The 15,913-nt window shown below is 52.5% G+C and overlaps 8 protein-coding genes across 8 annotated transcripts; 5 read left to right on the top strand and 3 right to left on the bottom strand.

The window, feature by feature from the left end:
* Positions 1-382: 382 nt before the first annotated feature.
* CCOS01_03563 (bilirubin oxidase) lies at positions 383-2,455 on the top strand (the record flags this gene model as incomplete). The annotated part of the gene is made up of 3 exons (XM_060451749.1): positions 383-525; positions 590-824; positions 881-2,455. The coding sequence occupies 3 exons, from the start codon at positions 383-385 to the stop codon at positions 2,453-2,455; spliced, it is 1,953 nt and encodes a 650-aa protein (XP_060318014.1).
* A 1,393-nt stretch (positions 2,456-3,848) lies between these two features.
* CCOS01_03562 (uncharacterized protein) lies at positions 3,849-4,238 on the bottom strand (the record flags this gene model as incomplete). Its single annotated transcript, XM_060451748.1, has 1 exon — positions 3,849-4,238. The coding sequence occupies one exon, from the start codon at positions 4,236-4,238 to the stop codon at positions 3,849-3,851; it is 390 nt and encodes a 129-aa protein (XP_060318013.1).
* A 911-nt stretch (positions 4,239-5,149) lies between these two features.
* On the top strand, positions 5,150-6,496 carry CCOS01_03561 (uncharacterized protein; the record flags this gene model as incomplete). The annotated part of the gene is made up of 2 exons (XM_060451747.1): positions 5,150-5,469; positions 5,530-6,496. 2 exons carry the CDS (start codon positions 5,150-5,152, stop codon positions 6,494-6,496), a joined length of 1,287 nt encoding a protein of 428 aa, XP_060318012.1.
* A 100-nt stretch (positions 6,497-6,596) lies between these two features.
* CCOS01_03560 (uncharacterized protein) lies at positions 6,597-6,794 on the top strand (the record flags this gene model as incomplete). The annotated part of the gene is made up of 1 exon (XM_060451746.1): positions 6,597-6,794. One exon carries the CDS (start codon positions 6,597-6,599, stop codon positions 6,792-6,794), a length of 198 nt encoding a protein of 65 aa, XP_060318011.1.
* Positions 6,795-9,494: 2,700 nt separating this feature from the next.
* On the top strand, positions 9,495-9,719 carry CCOS01_03559 (uncharacterized protein; the record flags this gene model as incomplete). Its single annotated transcript, XM_060451745.1, has 1 exon — positions 9,495-9,719. A coding segment is annotated over one exon (225 nt), but the record flags the coding sequence as incomplete, so codon positions are not given.
* Positions 9,720-12,084: 2,365 nt separating this feature from the next.
* On the bottom strand, positions 12,085-12,810 carry CCOS01_03558 (uncharacterized protein; the record flags this gene model as incomplete). Its single annotated transcript, XM_060451744.1, has 4 exons — positions 12,085-12,147; positions 12,324-12,379; positions 12,414-12,498; positions 12,529-12,810. Coding segments are annotated over 4 exons (486 nt in total), but the record flags the coding sequence as incomplete, so codon positions are not given.
* A 405-nt stretch (positions 12,811-13,215) lies between these two features.
* Positions 13,216-13,550, top strand: CCOS01_03557 (uncharacterized protein; the record flags this gene model as incomplete). The annotated part of the gene is made up of 2 exons (XM_060451743.1): positions 13,216-13,247; positions 13,328-13,550. The coding sequence occupies 2 exons, from the start codon at positions 13,216-13,218 to the stop codon at positions 13,548-13,550; spliced, it is 255 nt and encodes an 84-aa protein (XP_060318008.1).
* A 1,061-nt stretch (positions 13,551-14,611) lies between these two features.
* On the bottom strand, positions 14,612-15,811 carry CCOS01_03556 (gelsolin; the record flags this gene model as incomplete). The annotated part of the gene is made up of 1 exon (XM_060451742.1): positions 14,612-15,811. One exon carries the CDS (start codon positions 15,809-15,811, stop codon positions 14,612-14,614), a length of 1,200 nt encoding a protein of 399 aa, XP_060318007.1.
* Between the last annotated feature and the right edge of the window lie 102 nt (positions 15,812-15,913).

The following is a 15,913-nucleotide window of genomic DNA, read 5'->3' as shown; positions in this document are numbered from 1 at the left end:
TGCTCCAAAGGGCTAGCCGATAACCTCTGTGCGGGAAACATTTCGCTCGAGGTCAACCCTTCACCGGCTCACGCCATTGCTAAGGCTGTCGTTGTGGCTTTCTACCTGGGGGCCGGCGTGGGTCTCGTTAGATTGGACTGGATCGCCGTAACTCGGTCCATGGTCTCGCCGCCTCGACCACCCAGATTTTTGATCAAGATGAAAGATGAAAGTTGATAAATACTGGAGTTCTGTCCCTACGAACGGAAATCTTCTCCATCGCCTCTATCTCCTTCCAAGCATTTGACAGTTACAAAGGCGTCGCCACCCGTCTTGGCCAGCACTTGTCACTTGCACTGTTTCTCTTGGCTCATTTCCCTGCATATCATCTTCCATCTCCGCCATGGTCTCTCTCACTCTTCGCCAGTCTCTGGCCATCGTCTTGGCTCTTGCTTCTGATACCCTCGCCAAGGACTGGGACAGTCCCGCATACACATGGCTCTACGAGTTTCCTCTACCAATTCCCCCTCCTAAGGAGGAACGATAGTAAGCCTCATCCGCAGCTTATACCGTTCGTTGATGAAGAGCTCTCGTGGCTAACTTTCAGCAGCCCCAACCAGGCGATCATCAATCCAGTGACCGGAAAGAAGATCAGGTACTATGAGGTTGAGGTCAAGGAGTTCACCGCTCAAGTTTACCCCAACCTCAAGCCTGCAAACTTGGTCGGATATGATGGCATAGCGCCTGGACCAACGTTCCTCATGGAGCGTGGCGAAGAGGCAGTCGTTCGCTTCATCAACCACGCCAAGATGGCCAGCTCAGTTCATCTTCACGGCTCTCCTTCGGTAAGGCCTAGAACCATCCACCTTTGAAATACTATCATCTAACCTTTTTTGCTCAGCGCACACCTTGGGATGGTTGGGCTGAAGATGTCTTCAACCCTGGCCAGTACAAAGACTACTACTATCCCAATAACCAGAACGCCCGCACTCTCTGGTACCACGACCACGCCATCGACCACACTGCCGAGAATGCCTACTTTGGCCAGGCTGGCGCATACATCCTCCACGATTCTGCTGAAGACTCTCTTGGCCTCCCCAGCGGTTACGGCGTCTACGACATTCCTCTGATTCTCTCTGCGAAACAGTACAATTCCGATGGTACTCTGTACTCGCCTGCCAACGAACAGACTAGCTTATACGGCGATGTTATCCATGTCAACGGACAGCCTTGGCCGTATCTGAAGGTCGAACCCCGCAAGTACCGTTTCCGTCTTCTCGATGCCGCAATTTCCCGTACATTTTTCCTCTACCTCGAAGATCTCAAGGCCAACAGAGTCGAATTCGAAGTCATCTCCTCCGATGCCGGCCTCTTGACGGGACCCCAGAAGGTCAAGGATCTCTACATCTCCATGGCCGAGCGCTACGAGATTGTCATTGACTTCTCCAAGTATAAGGGCGAGAATGTCACCATGCGCAACACCAGAGGCTTCGCCGCGGATGTGGACTATCTGCACACCGATAAGGTTATGCGCTTTGTAGTCAGCGACGAATCGGTCAATGACAAGTCCGAAGTCCCCTCCTCCCTCCGGGCCGTGCCGTTCCCCAAGGACAAGACCGGCGTTGATCAGCACTTCCTGTTCCACCGCACCGGCAGCGACTGGCGTATCAACGGTGTCATCTTTGCTGATGTGAACAACCGCGTCCTTGCCAAGCCTAAACGGGGTACTGTTGAGGTTTGGGAGCTCGAGAACAGCTCCGGCGGCTGGAGCCACCCAATCCACATCCACCTCGTCGATTTCCGCGTCATCAAGCGCGTCAACGGCCGTAGCAACACGGTTTTCCCGTACGAGTCTCAGGGTCTCAAGGATGTCGTCTGGGTTGGACCTGGTGAGACTGTGACCGTCGAGGCTCACTACGCCCCCTGGCCCGGTGTGTACATGTTCCACTGCCACAACCTCATCCACGAGGACCATGAGATGATGGCTGCTTTCAACGTCACCAAGCTCGAGGACCTTGGCTACGACGAGGAAGCCTTCGCCGACCCCATGCAGTTGGAGTGGCGCTCCAAGAATGAAAACTCTGCTGCATCTAGCTGGGACGCGATCAAATCCCGGGTCGAGTACATGGCCAAGCTCCAGCCCTACAATAACGAGCAAGAGGTCGAGAGCCGTCTGGACGCTTACTGGGCCACCAAGACCAATGCGCCGTCCCCAAGCTCGACCCCCAGCTCGACGCCCTCGACTCTGGTCGTGAGCACCACCACGAGCCCCGTGGTCACTTCTCCCGCTACTACTCCTGCCAGCTCGACCATCACCTCCAAGGCCACGACCACCAGCAAGTCTGATGACGATGATAAGAAGAAGAAGACTTCGTCGACTAGCACCAGCACCACCTCGTCCAAGAAGAAGCGTGGCATGCGCTTCCGCGGGGTGGACATGGAAATGCCCAAGCGCACTGCCGCGCCCCAGGCATGAGAATGATTAAGTAATTATCACGCACGACGGATCTTGAGGATTTCATTTGCACATCTCTCCGCTTTACGACTTAATGACACAACCCACGCTCCTTATAGACCATTAGATATCCTGTCCTTGAGCACATCTAGACATATTCTTTCCCACTACATAGTACGGGCGGCGGGAAAACGGACAGCCCTCACAGTATTTGTAATGTTGTTTACTTTCGATTTAATGCAACGAGAAAAACTTGACGCGCAGTTTTACCTGTTGAGTGCAAGTGTGGGATTATTACGCATCGAAAGTGACACGGTCTGGTTACTAATGCTGTCCGAAAATATCAAGATGATGAGAACCACTGGTGCAAGCGCGCGCCCAAAGAAAACTTACTTGGCCAGTCCAGGCCGGTCATGTCCGGCGCAACCTTACAGCGTACTGTGAACAACTACCCATCTGAGATGTGAATAAAGAATCTCCTCTCATGCGACCCCAAGGACTTGGCCAGATAGACCTGCGTTGAGGTGAGCAATGGGAACCGTCGCGCTTTCTCTTCGTAAAAGAGAAGACGCTCAATCGAAAAGTCGATTTTAAAGAGTCGAGAAAAAAATTGGTAGCTTCTCTTTGATTGAGCGTGTCATCCTTAGTGCAGGGGCCATGCTACTACGAGGAATGTTAGTGGCTGTTTCCAGACTCGAACTCGAGGGGTGCAGGGATGGTGCTTACATCTTCTCTGTATCGTTTCAAATTGACCAAATGCCCGAAGGCAAAATGTGAGAGAAAATTGGCGGCTTATAAAGGGAAATGGAGTAGGGGGTGTGGGCCGGGGCTTGATTGGCGGGGTGGTGACGTGTAGCTCGCAGCTGGGGCCCGCTGGGCCCGCGAAGCTTCACCTTTCGGTGCGGCAGTATCAGCTTTGTGACTTGATGATGAGGGCAATAGTTGAATTGAGGCTCTCTCCCCAAGGTGCCAGTCGAACTGACTCTCCATAGACGCGTCTATCGAACGCGTTTTTTGTTGGCGGACAGTTGAGACCTTGGTCCCTGCCGATGATTGACTTCTCATAATCGGGCAGATAATCGCATTTCCATTGTTCAATTTTGTAGGATTGTCAAGGCTAAGGTATATTTAAAAGACGATAGAAATGTCTGGACTCAATCCAAACCATGCTTTGCACAAGAGATCTATAGTTTATTTCCAATTCTATCAATACTTTTCTCTCTTGAATCCGATTAACGCCAAAGCATCGAGGCGCTCGACCCCGTTATTCAAATCTCGCTAGTAGACTCGCGGAGGACTGGTATTGGTAAAAGTCAGCAAGTGTCAACATCCACTCACGTAGATCGCCCAAGACTTCCTCAACAGTTGAGACTTCGAGAAGAGAGCTCACCCACCAAACCCAGCAAACATTCCCTCAGTCAAAAGGCTCAGAGCAATACGACTTCACCCCCGTCCTGCTCCCAGGCGAAACGCCACACGCATCGACAACAGCCTGATCCGCCGCGGCGGCAAAGCACGCATCCTCAAACTCGTTCCCGCCGAGAAAGGGATGCGGGATCACGGGCCACGCGCGCGTGCTGTAGCACTTCGCCTTCTTCTCGCTCCATTTCGATATCGTCGGCGCGGACGGGTCGCCGCCCTTGACGCCGAAGAACTTGTCTTGCGGGTATTTGGCGCAGGCGGCTTGTGTTAAGCAAGGGTCTGATTTGGGGACTTGGTCGCTTCCGCACCAGCAGAAGTGGTGTCTGTCGCCGAGGGCTTGTGTGGCGAAGGCGGCGAGGAGGAGGGGTATGGAGAACTTCATGGTGGGTTTGTGATGGGTTTGGGTTGTGGGAAGATGGAGAGAAAGAGGGAAGTCGAGTCTCCGACTTTAAGGTCAATTGCAAATGCGTCGAATGCCTTTTTGTTGTCGTGATACTCTGGCTTAGAATTAGCGACGTTGTCGTGTTAGAACACGGCGTCTTAAGTCAATAATCACATCTCAGTCTCTTAGAGATATAGTTATTTGCGAGCAATAGAACGACTACATACTCGGTTCTACCCCAGAGCCAATTGTGTACTCGGTGGCTATCGCCATAGCGGAGCCAAGTGGTTGAATGAGTTGCTTATAGTCCTATCAATTTCTCTATATTATTCCTAGCAGACTTCCCGCAAACTTTGATAGAGGGATCTACACTAGTACTACCCAGAAGATCCTCGAATGGGGAAACATGAACCAAGCGGCAACGCCGAGCCTGACCCATAGTGATCCAAGCTTAGTGGGAACTTTATCTATCACAATATTGACCGACTCTCATTAACCACGCAAAAGTGTCTTTATCTTACCAGTTTTTGACCTGATATCCGATTCGTGTTGAAGTCAATCATCATCAATGGTATCGTAACAAAGTCTAATTAGATGAACGGAGGTCCTTGCTCGATTGCACCTTATCACGCAATGATGCTTGCCAATTTTGACGACAGACAGCACGGTCCAGGAAACAGCTTGCCCGGCAAACATGGAGACTGATTGTTTCGACTTCAAGATGCTTATATGTCTCACTTGAACACCAGGAACTTGCCTCGATGAGCCTCTCTGCCCGTCATCATATTTCTTGTCTTCCAGTGTATATTGACCAGCTGCTCTGCGCCGACCTCCAGGCACCCCTTAGCCTTTGTCTCAGTCTTACCAAGAGTAACTGCTGGCAGTTCATCCTCGAGATATAGTAGCCTCTCATGCACGTCCGATCTTTACTGGCGTTATGCGCTGGGTATTTGAGTGTCTATGTGGACGCGGCGCCGTCTAGTCCTGGCTCCGACTTGCTCTCAGTCGTGAGCCCGCGTGCAAACTGCGTGCCTAGCCAACTCTCGAGCGATACATGGAAGAAGGAGGGCGTAGACAACTTCCTCGCCAACGCCGCGAAACATTATACGGAGTACTCTTCCGACAATGTGCAAGCTCTAGGAGCATACTTAGGTGCCCCCAACTTCTTTTGCGGGGTCAACCTGTGGTGCAATGCCGGTCAACCGTGTACACCGGTCACTTTACCTGGGTGGTAAGCCATGTGTTCTACTTCTATCCCATCACTCTTCTCTGTACTGACGAGTTACGCAAGGTACGCCTTGATGGGTATCCAAGGCTGGAACAACTACGTCAACAACCTCAACCTCGCCGTAACCTACGCCGCCACCATCCTAAGCCTGAAGCTCGCAAAGGTAGTCGACGACCTATGGCCGGCAAAGAAGGACAACGTAACTCCCATGAAGCAGTTCCTGGCATGGGTCAACGGAATCCTAAACGCCTTTCCAACCACAGCAGCACTCGGCGCCACCGCGGGCAGCATCGCTAGCACAGTCCAGGGAGGCAACATCATTGCGGGCGGCATGATGCTCGCGCCCAGCGCAGGCGGCCAGTTTCTGCGATGGAGCGACCTGTCGAGCCAGATGGGCGGCAAAGTCGACGAGTACAAGCAGGCGATCGGAACGTACGCGAAAAAGGTCATTGACGCGCCCATTGATGATCCGACGTGGGGTATCAACAAGGTCTTGAGCGGCGGCGGCTTCCTCTCCCGCCAGACGAACATCACGCAGGACGATTTCGACACGTGGATGTACAAGACTGTCAGCGTGAACGCCATGGCGCTGCTGATGCAGGCGCAGAATGTCTACATCATTCGCACTTTCAATAAGACGGCTTGCGATGCCTCGTCTGCTGCTATCCTGTGTAGGCAGGAGGCGAATAGCAAGTGGACTGAGTGGCGATTCCAAAGGCGCGATAGCGATGATGATGTGCCCGAACATCGGCTAGCAGAGAAGCTCATCCAGACGTATGGGCTTACCAAGGAGGAGATCTTGAAGGGGCCTGCGGACTGCTTTGATAAGCATGATTATGAGCAGCTTACGAACCCTTGGGAGACTGTGTCGGAGAAGGGTGTGGGATTGGAACCGGTGCAGTTGTGTAACTTTAACGTCAATGTTTGCAACATGGACGCGGCGGAAGGGGGTGAATATGGGCCTACTGATGTGTATGAGCCTGGGCATTCGGATTGGATGTGTGAGTTGCAAGGCATCACTTGGACTTAGAATGGGATGTATCACGGCTCTCAAGATCGTCTTGAGTGAAGGTGGCATAAGGCACTAAATCAAATGTTTCTGGTGACCTTTGACTCCATGATAATGTCCGATGAAAGGATCACCCTCCTCTCTTTCAAGGACGTTTATTTCCCAATCTCGTCGAATCCTGTGGCACCGGCAGCAACACTGCCTTCGTTCGGAAGTCGCTGAGTCTGCCCAGCTGCTGACTGGCTTGGTCCTTCATGTCATCGACATGCGACTTAGGGTGCTGACGTTAGTGCGTTCGCGTATCATGAGGCCTGGATAATCTCGCAGTCGAGGTGACCTGTGAACTTAGAAACCAATTCAGTTGCCTCGCCTGCCTGTTGTATCCCCAGGTGAGGGAGCAGGAGCACGCGCGAATAGCAAAATAAGTACATCGTGGATTGTGTCATAGCTGTGATGGTTCCGTTTTGAGATGTACATACATATTTAGATCCTTGGACGGGAAAAAGATGGATTCAACTGCGCGACTAATCCGACGCCTTGCATGCAACTCTTTTCGACCAAAAGGCCACGCTGCATCAACATGTCTATGTGTGAGTCCATGGCGCTTCCGATATATGTCGTATCTTGGATTTCATTGGACGAGGATAGTCCTTCTGTCTCGGCAGGAGAATCATGTCGAAGGATGGATTGGGAAAGAAACAGTGCACAAACTGTGTTATCTTTTGCGTTGCCGGTCTGATCGATACCGAGATCGTGGCTGGACCCAATTAGACATAGCATTCGGGGCTTCCTACTGTGCCTCGAGTCGTACGGATACTGTCACTGAAACTTGCCAAAGTCAGGAAATTACATGCAAGTTACTCCGTACACAGAAAGGCACAACATACCCCACATCCGACGATGGCTTCTTCGCATACTTAATGGGAGCAAGATCCCTTGGTGTAAAAAGGCGCAATGCCCAGTTCAAAGCCACCGTCGAACGGATATTTATCAAGAGAATCCCCAGCTTCTTGTAGTCCCTCATTTCACATTTGCTTTTACACTAAACCATACTTGGCCCCATCCTCCATCCGCAGCATCCTTCCTTCGTCGATTCGTTGAACGAACTGCCATCTAAGAACGAGGCATACTCACCAGGCCTTCGAGCATGTGTTCGGCGAAGACAAAGTCAGAACCCCTTGATAGCAGGCCACACAAGCGAGCTTAGTCAATCGGCTGAGTAAGGTCGACCACGAACGAACGAGGACAACACTTCCGAGGACGACACAAACCCAGACGAAGGTCGGTTGAATTCACCCGACCGTAGCTGATATTTTGCTGCCCCGAGCAAACCATCAAGGCAACCGGAACACTCTGTCAGGCTCTGTCGGATCACTGGTGCCTAAGCGAACAACATCACAAGGCATCACGATACGGGCCCTGAATAGGAGAGCGAAGCAAGAAAGTGAGGGGATTTTTATGCAACGGGCAGCACTCTGCATCGAGCCGAAGCATCTATCATCTCCACCGGCGTTGGAGCAAGTCATAATTGGGCCACGTAGGCCATCGGATGCGTCTGGTTGCGGGCGCTATCCGGGATGCCAACGGCATGAAGCAACTCGCAGATATGACAACACAAGACCTCACTGCCAAGGGCCACAGTCGAGGGGCTTGAGACCACATCCTACCCACCCTTTCATTGCAGTCTCTTCTTTTGTTTCTCCTTGCTGCCCGATCAAAGTTGATCGGAGGCCGCGGATATGCTCGTTCATAGCCAGCTGCGCTGCCGCAACAATATGCTGCCCCAGCCTGCCGCATCACTGAGGCCAGTTATCTTCCAGTCCGCTAGAAGGAAATTGACTGAACCGGAAGGAGGTTTCTCGCTTTCATTCTGGATGGGGGGGGCGTGGTTGAAGTCAACCCTCCATGTTGTCTCGGCTCCGGGCTGTATGACCGCTCCTCCACGCGCAGTCAAGATACGCTATGTCTGTGTCAAAACGATGTCCACTGACCGGGACATAGCTTGGACAGTGACCTTCTCTTTTTGTACGAATGCCTGCTCAGGGTATCCATCTTCAAGAACTGGAACACTGGCAGGCAGGCTATCCTTCAGCGCTGCCCTTCAGTGCCCCCAGATGGCTGCCGGCTACCTTACATACCACTCAGCTTCCAACATCAAAGAATAACCCCGGTGGCAACTCATGGTGCAGACTAACCTCAACTGAATCATCTTCGATTCTTCAGATATTTCCGCGCTCGAGGCTGGATGTTTGTACTATGGGCTAATAGTTGATATCACAGCACCGAGCAGGCTACGCTCTGAAGCTAGCCCTAGGCTTCATCAGGTCGATTATGTTTTGAGCTCTCACTTTACACACCACGCTAGTGACCATCATGACCATGCACGCATGCATGATGTTCCCCGGACGGGGCGTGGAGCTGGGACGCGTTCATCATCCACCGTTGCGAAACGACTCCGGCTCTTGATTAGACACAACCCCTCGACTAGTCTCCTTAGGCGGCCGAACCCCGCTACGCCCGAGTTCGAAGGCATCTGCCCCGCAAATGTAGTCTGGCACGCATGAGGGATTGCACCTTTTTGAGGGGTTGTCGATTCATCTGGCTTTTGTCTGGAGCTCGCGCAGCATTTGGTCGTCTTAACGAGACGGGAATCGGGATGTGACCAGGACCACTGCGTTTCCTGACCGTTGGTTTCCCATTCGTCGTTGATCGGAGATTCAGATCAGTATTTAATGAGGGAAACTTTTGGGGGCCTAAGAAAGCTCTTCTTGCAATGTTTGCGAAGCAAGGACTACGCTCTCGGTGTTCAGCGACTCAGTCAGCTTCTAGCAGACATAATTTACCAATATTGCAACTGCCATAAAGCGAGTATCAGCTTGTGATCAAGATGGATCCGAACGCCGGGAAATCAGTCTGCCACAGGTAAAGCTGTCAATTCTCATGCTTGTCGTGTTTTAAGCTTTTTGCATCGCTTGTGATATCTAAACATACGTTTTACTGATCGGCTCACTGCAGCGGTTCCGAGCGCAAATCGGCACACACGCATTCAACAGCAGCGTCGCAGAGAAGCCTCCCTAGCCAACAGCTGAATGCGTATCAGAATCAGACGCCTTCTGAAGATAGCAATATCTATCGCGTCGCATACCAGAACACCGATATGAGCGCCAGCGCCGCGCAACATAGGGGCAGGATTGCTGTGGATTTGGCCAAGTTTACTGGTCGATTTGAAGGCAGCTCTTCCTAACAGACGCTGTGGATTCATTGTTTCCAGAGACGGGACGAAAAGCTCGCGATACTAGTATCCTGAGGTCGGCTACCGGTATCTATATGGGGAATAATTGCAGTACATAGCATCATTGGTCCAGATGTGAAGGAGATCGAAGGTTCAGCGTCGCGTCGCATTCCGATCAGTCGTATATTGGGGCATATGTAAACAAGGCGTTCATCAGGGCGTGGAAAAGGTGTAGGGGACGGACAGTAGCTTTAGGTGCTAGACTACAGGTTTAGACCACCACAAGGTGAGTGGTTGGTAGATGAGTAGCGACTCTCCAACCCCGGGAGCTCTAACTTTGACTTCTGCATTCTCATCGCCTTACGTTTGTTTGGCTACGCTGTAACTTGCTAGTTTGAAAAGGCGGATAGATTCACGTTAAGATTGTCTACTCCAGCTACCTTACGCGCTGATGAAAGAATAAATGCCTAAGCGCCCATGTGTTTTCCCTGAAAGGTGATGTCAGATGTAGAGCTCGAGACGCTTAGAAGGGTGAACCCAAGGACACGCGCGTATCAAGGGGAAAGCTTCAGGAGGGAACACTGCAGGCTTAGGTTGCTCTTGATTGTTGTGCCTAGAATCCCTTGGGAACCTTAGCATAAGGCACCTCAGGTGCCTTCAGTGTCTGATCTTATGTAAGCTTGGGGGCAACCGGACCTGAAGAACACAGTGAGGTGCCTACCGTCTTACTGCAGTTGGCGAGGCCGGCGCGGGCAATCCACTTTCGGCACTTGAGTGGGGCCGGTATTATTATGGGGCGTCGGCCACCACCGGGCTTCTACCTACAAGCACTTTGATCAACATGACATTTTCAAGACCTTACTCGACCAAAGAAGACAATGGCTTGTTTTTTTCGATCTTCTATAATCTCATAAACACCCCGCTCATGACAGTCAGATGTATATCTTCCCTTCGAGTACCTGTTTATCCATGCCCTTTCAGGCAAAACGTGGCCCCCAAAGATCTCGGCATGGTTATCGGGGAGCCGGACTGCTGCTCGGTCGTACTTTCCAAGGTACCTTGCTTCGACTTACCTTGCCTTGCCTTATATCAAGCTATACCGTGCCAGCGAATTTACCAGGTGCAATCAATGGGGTAAATGCAGCCAGCCACATTGTCATGCAGAGTTGCAGAGGTAACGGGAGAGAGAGGTGCTCAAACCTCAGTGCTCGCGGGCCAGGGTATCACTCGCTGACTGATTGGTTGGTGTGCGACAAGTGTATAGGGCTGAGGGGACGCTTCGTGCCTTCATTGGACGGTTTTGAAAGGGAAAGCCCTGCTGCCTGGAGGATTCCCGTACTTGAGCCAATAGAAATGGCCGTTGTGGCGGAGCACATCACACCAGGGATACCTGCGCGCCGCCGTAGCCAACCGGATGTGAACTCTCGCGCTGATGAGACGTAAAGTCCTGATGCCATCTTCATTTAAGTCCTCGAGAATCCCATCCCACGTCTACGGAATCTTGCTCTAGGACTTCTTTCCCGGCAACCTGGATTCTCTCGTCTTTGGCATCACTCCATGCTTTTGGGTCAGCCCTACATATACGTCTGCCCATTCCCGTCCCCCTCCCTCTCGATTTGCGCTCTGAATGAACTCTTTCGGCCCCCAATTCCAATTCGCCATATCGACCATATTCTACCGAACGCCATACTTTGGACAAGACCTACAAACAGATTTCCTGCCGATTCTGATCAAACTGGTCTTCGAACAGTTTTACGACTTTCACCACAATCTTCTCGCTTCGTCAAGCTCGATATTTCCGGTTCAGCAAGACCACCTGAGAGCATCCGGCAACACATGGCCAGGCAGCCACCGAAATCGCGAGGCGACCAATGTTTTGGGCGACCCATCGGCGGACAACTTTCTTCGAACGAGGCAATTCGGACGCCTTTCTCAGATTGCGAACCATGGATGCCTTGAACAAGGCACCGTGAGGCAGCAAACGAGGCGGCTGGCGACCAGCTGCAAGCCCCGCGCGGAGGCCTCTTGCCTGCGTCACGTTGCATCATCTGGAACCTGGAAGCGCCCCCCTTTTCTCAACACATCTTTCTCATCACCACCTCATCGACGATTGGATCTCATTCACTCTCGGCAAGGCAGATTTATGCGCCACATCAACGAGAGTCGGCTCATCGCATTGGATAGCGCTTACATCCAATCTGCGCTGCCCGTGGAGCTTTTTCCACTTCTATTTGCATGAGCTCACCTCAGGAGCCTCCCCTCCCAATCCCTCTCAAGTCACACAGTCCCAACGCCCGCTTGCCAAAGTTGGCAGGTCTTCGTTCACATCACAGCCAATAACCGTAATCAGTGATTAATCTCGAATAGGAAGCATCTTTCATCCCGCATACCTGCGACTTACAGGCTCATGCACGGGACTTTCGGTCGTCCAGTGGGACGCCTGAGAGATCGAAGAGCTTGAAGTCAAGTCCAGCACACTCGATGGCCTTTCGTTTTGCGCATCAGTCTCCTATCTGGCTGATTTAGCCGGACGAACGGATTTCGTCATTGCAAGTTACGATCAACTTGGTCTGGACCGGCCTTGGGAATGCGCCAGCTTCGTTGCAGACAACTTACAATGCGAAAGATCTTCAAAGGTGTCCACGCGGCTTGGGCGACCAATGTTGATGGTTCTTTCAAGCGAAAGAGACACCTCATGTCAGTTACTTGACATTACCAAACCTCTTGGAAAGCATTCAGTGCTCACGCTCATCGCACCAGAGGGCTTGAGCATCCGTGCTTGAGGTTGAGGATGCTATCAAAACCACTGCTATCTACTTACTTCACAGACAGCACGATGTATGAGCTGCAACTCATCGGAACCACAACGACTCAATTCCGACTTCACTGTCTTTTCAGGAACACCGGCACACTGCTTGAGAACATTCAACCTGTGGGGCCCATTATGTGCTTGGGGTGGGGGCGGAACAGACTGGGACGCCTTACCAGGCTGAAAAGGACTAACAGGAACAAGACAACGATTGGACCACAGGATTGAATCCTTCGGCAACCTCGCCCCCCTGCCGGAGACCTGCTCCCTCGATTCGAATGGCACGCCGTCCCTCAACGTTACTGCCCATACTGCGGCATTGTAATTGAGCCGACTCCATCGACTTTGGTGTCGGGTAGCCGTTTGAGCCTTCTATTCGTTGAACGGCCGCATTCCACCTGACGCAACACATTGCAAAGACACTCGCTGTTCCCCTAGGCCAAGCTCAGCCATGCAAGGGTCGGAAGTGTATTATGTCTCCTTCAAACCTCGAATTTGGAAAGCAATGGTTCGCGCGCTCTGCACGCTGGCCGTATTTAAACCTGCCAAGTTGGATCCTGAGGAACCCGCACACTTCACACACCAACGGTCAGATTCGGAACCTCACGAACAGCTAGCTACCTGATTCTTTGAAGATCAGTCATTCACGATTTACGCCCACAACTTTGCGCACACTGCCCATCCTTCCCACAGGCAAACATGGCGCATTCTGGACAGTCAGCTTACAGCGGGTACATGATCCGGCCCCGGGCGATGGGTGTGATGGGAGAAGATGCGCGTCAGGCTGATGTACTAATCCAACGGGTTCTAGCCATTCCTCCTCGAAGGGATCACACAAGCACTCGTCAAAGGAATCCAAGAAAGAGCTCGCCCAACGACGAACTTCGATGTACCAGAACCAACCAGCGTCCGACGAACCTACCGCGTATGGCGCCGCATTCCGAAGCGAGGACGTTGCGGCCAGTGAGGCGCGCCACCAGGCTAGAGCCGCGGAGAATATCGCAAGAATTATGAGCCAGTACGGCGGAAAGTAAGACGATTGACCTCGTCGGGCATATGGGAAACGCAAGGCGGAACGGAAAACGTGTGTGACTGGCAGAGGGTGGATGTGGTACCGCAGGGTCAGAGTCCATTCTTCGTCGCGTTGGCGTTGACCGCCCGTGGCTACAGAAAAGACGCCGAAATGACGGAGAACTAATCGCGGGCGGATAATAGTCGAGAGGCGTTCATGGGAAGGGAAAGATACCATAGATTCCATAGTCGGACGACTTTGGTTTGCTTCTGTAATTGAGTATTCGTTTATTCTTCCAATTCTGCTACAGCTACCGCATGTGACTATCCCCGCCAGCCGTCTACGTGTTCCATATCAAAGTACTCGTGGCGTCTTTCTACCGATGTTAGCCTGCTAGTACTCATAATCGCTAGCTTACTGGCATGGACGACAAAAACCATCACCAGGCCCATCCAAGTAGCACTGGATCGCAGCTCATCTCAGGATCCCCTGCCAAGGAAGAACTGCCGCTCCAAGTGCATGGGAAAGAGCAGGCTCTGCCGGCATTCAACGGGGGGAAGGAGAGTGCCTGGAGGTGTCGGTGCCATGGAAGCTGGAAAAAAATGCATTTTCCATCTTGTTCCTGCCTGGAGCTGCGTTAGCGCTTGCTGTTTGTGGTGTTCCTGCTGACGATGGCCGATCGCCCTCTATCTGGCAGGAACGAGGCAGGCACATGTCAAGCTTGGAAGCAGGCACGACGACGCGTGACTTCCTGCCTTGCCTGGCCTTTCCCGGATCACAAGCTCCGTCCTCCGCTGCCCCTCCAATCCCATCTCCGTTGACGACACCTCTGTTCAAACTGCACATTGCATCAATTGTCATTGCCCATCTCTTGTAGACAATTGGTCTTGTTCGTTCCAGCATCAACATCACATGTTCGCAGAAGAATCACCAGAGTATACCCGAGGTAATGGCCACTTCAATTGGCTGGACAGTACACGATCAACGGAAGACCCTTATTCGAGATCATCTACATCCTGAACCTAGCGGCTAGCCAGAGACCCACGGGCCCTTCCTTTTCGTATTCATGCGATGCAGTACCCATCAAACTGCCACGGCCTTCAAGAACGCCCTGCTCTCGTTGCCCTGAGTCACCTTGGCGACAGGTGTGAGATGAGCCTCATCGGCCTCAGAGCCCCCCTGCAATTGGCGAACATACGCCTGGGCAACTCTGAGCCAGTTGACCTTCTCTCCCCGGCTTGCACCCTGTCCTTCCCACACCCAAACGGCTCGGCCCGCGTCATCCAAGAGGAACACGTCTTGCTCTTCAAAGTCCGAGAGAGCAGCCTTGCTGCCATCCTTGACGAGGTCGAATCTGAGCTCCCCGAAAGCATCGCTGAGGCGAAAAAGCTTCTGAGGTCGCTCGCCGGCGTGTGCCTTGGATGCTGATCGAACTGGTCTGGGGCAGTGGAAGCCAGACTGAGGCGTATCATCGTCACCTCCGAGAAGGGTGACGATAACGCGAGATCTCGATTCTTCTTGGGCCAGAACCTCGACGTCGATGTGCTTCGCCAGCGTCATGTCGTTGACAACCTGAGCAGCCTTGGCCTTCTCCATCGGGCTGCAGCTCTTGCCCTGCCACTGCCAAATCTTGTCGCCTGTGTCGAGCACGAACACGTCGTCCTCGTCCAAGCTTTTCCACGTTGGCTCGACTTCGTGTACAACAACGCCGTTGGCACCGACTGACGGGTTCTTGAAGATGCGCAACAGAGTGAGAATCTCCTCCTTGGGCTCCTCGTCTTCGACATGACGGAAGCCAGATCTTACCCCTCCAGAGCGAATTTGGATGCGAGGGAAGAGCTCTAGGAACTCATCAGACGGCGCCGACTGTAGCTCACGATGCTGCGTCGCGGCCCCGTGCAGGAACTCATCGAGCTCGACCGTCTTATACGCAGCGGTACCGGCCTCGTCCTGCGATGTGTGGGCACCGAGCCAGAAGAAGATGTCATGCCCAAGCTTCTCGGCGTCATCTTTGCTCCCAACCTTGTACGAGTTGAGGACGATGTAGCTGTCGCCATCCATAAACTGACCATACTTCTCCTTAGGCCATGGCTTGACCTCGAACTCCTCGATACGCCAGACATGAAGCCCAGCGGCTTGGCCAACTTCGCCTTCATTCCAAGCTGGCTCGGTAGCAGCAGAGTTGTACTTCACTTGGTGGTCAATGTCCGTGCCAATGAGCTCGACATTGCTGTCCTTGATGTCGTACTCAGTCGGATGCACAAGGCCTTGATTCGGCGCCATGATTGATTCAAATTTGCTCGAAATGTCCGAAGAGATTGGTTTAGTCGTTTTCACAATTGATACGCTTGCCAAAGTCGGAAGAAGAATCGAGATTGAAGAGGA

Source organism: Colletotrichum costaricense (assembly GCF_030867565.1).
Source record: "Colletotrichum costaricense strain IMI 309622 chromosome Unknown Scaffold_3.1, whole genome shotgun sequence".
Lineage (NCBI taxonomy): Eukaryota > Fungi > Ascomycota > Sordariomycetes > Glomerellales > Glomerellaceae > Colletotrichum > Colletotrichum costaricense.
This window is presented reverse-complemented; position numbering and strand designations above follow the sequence as displayed.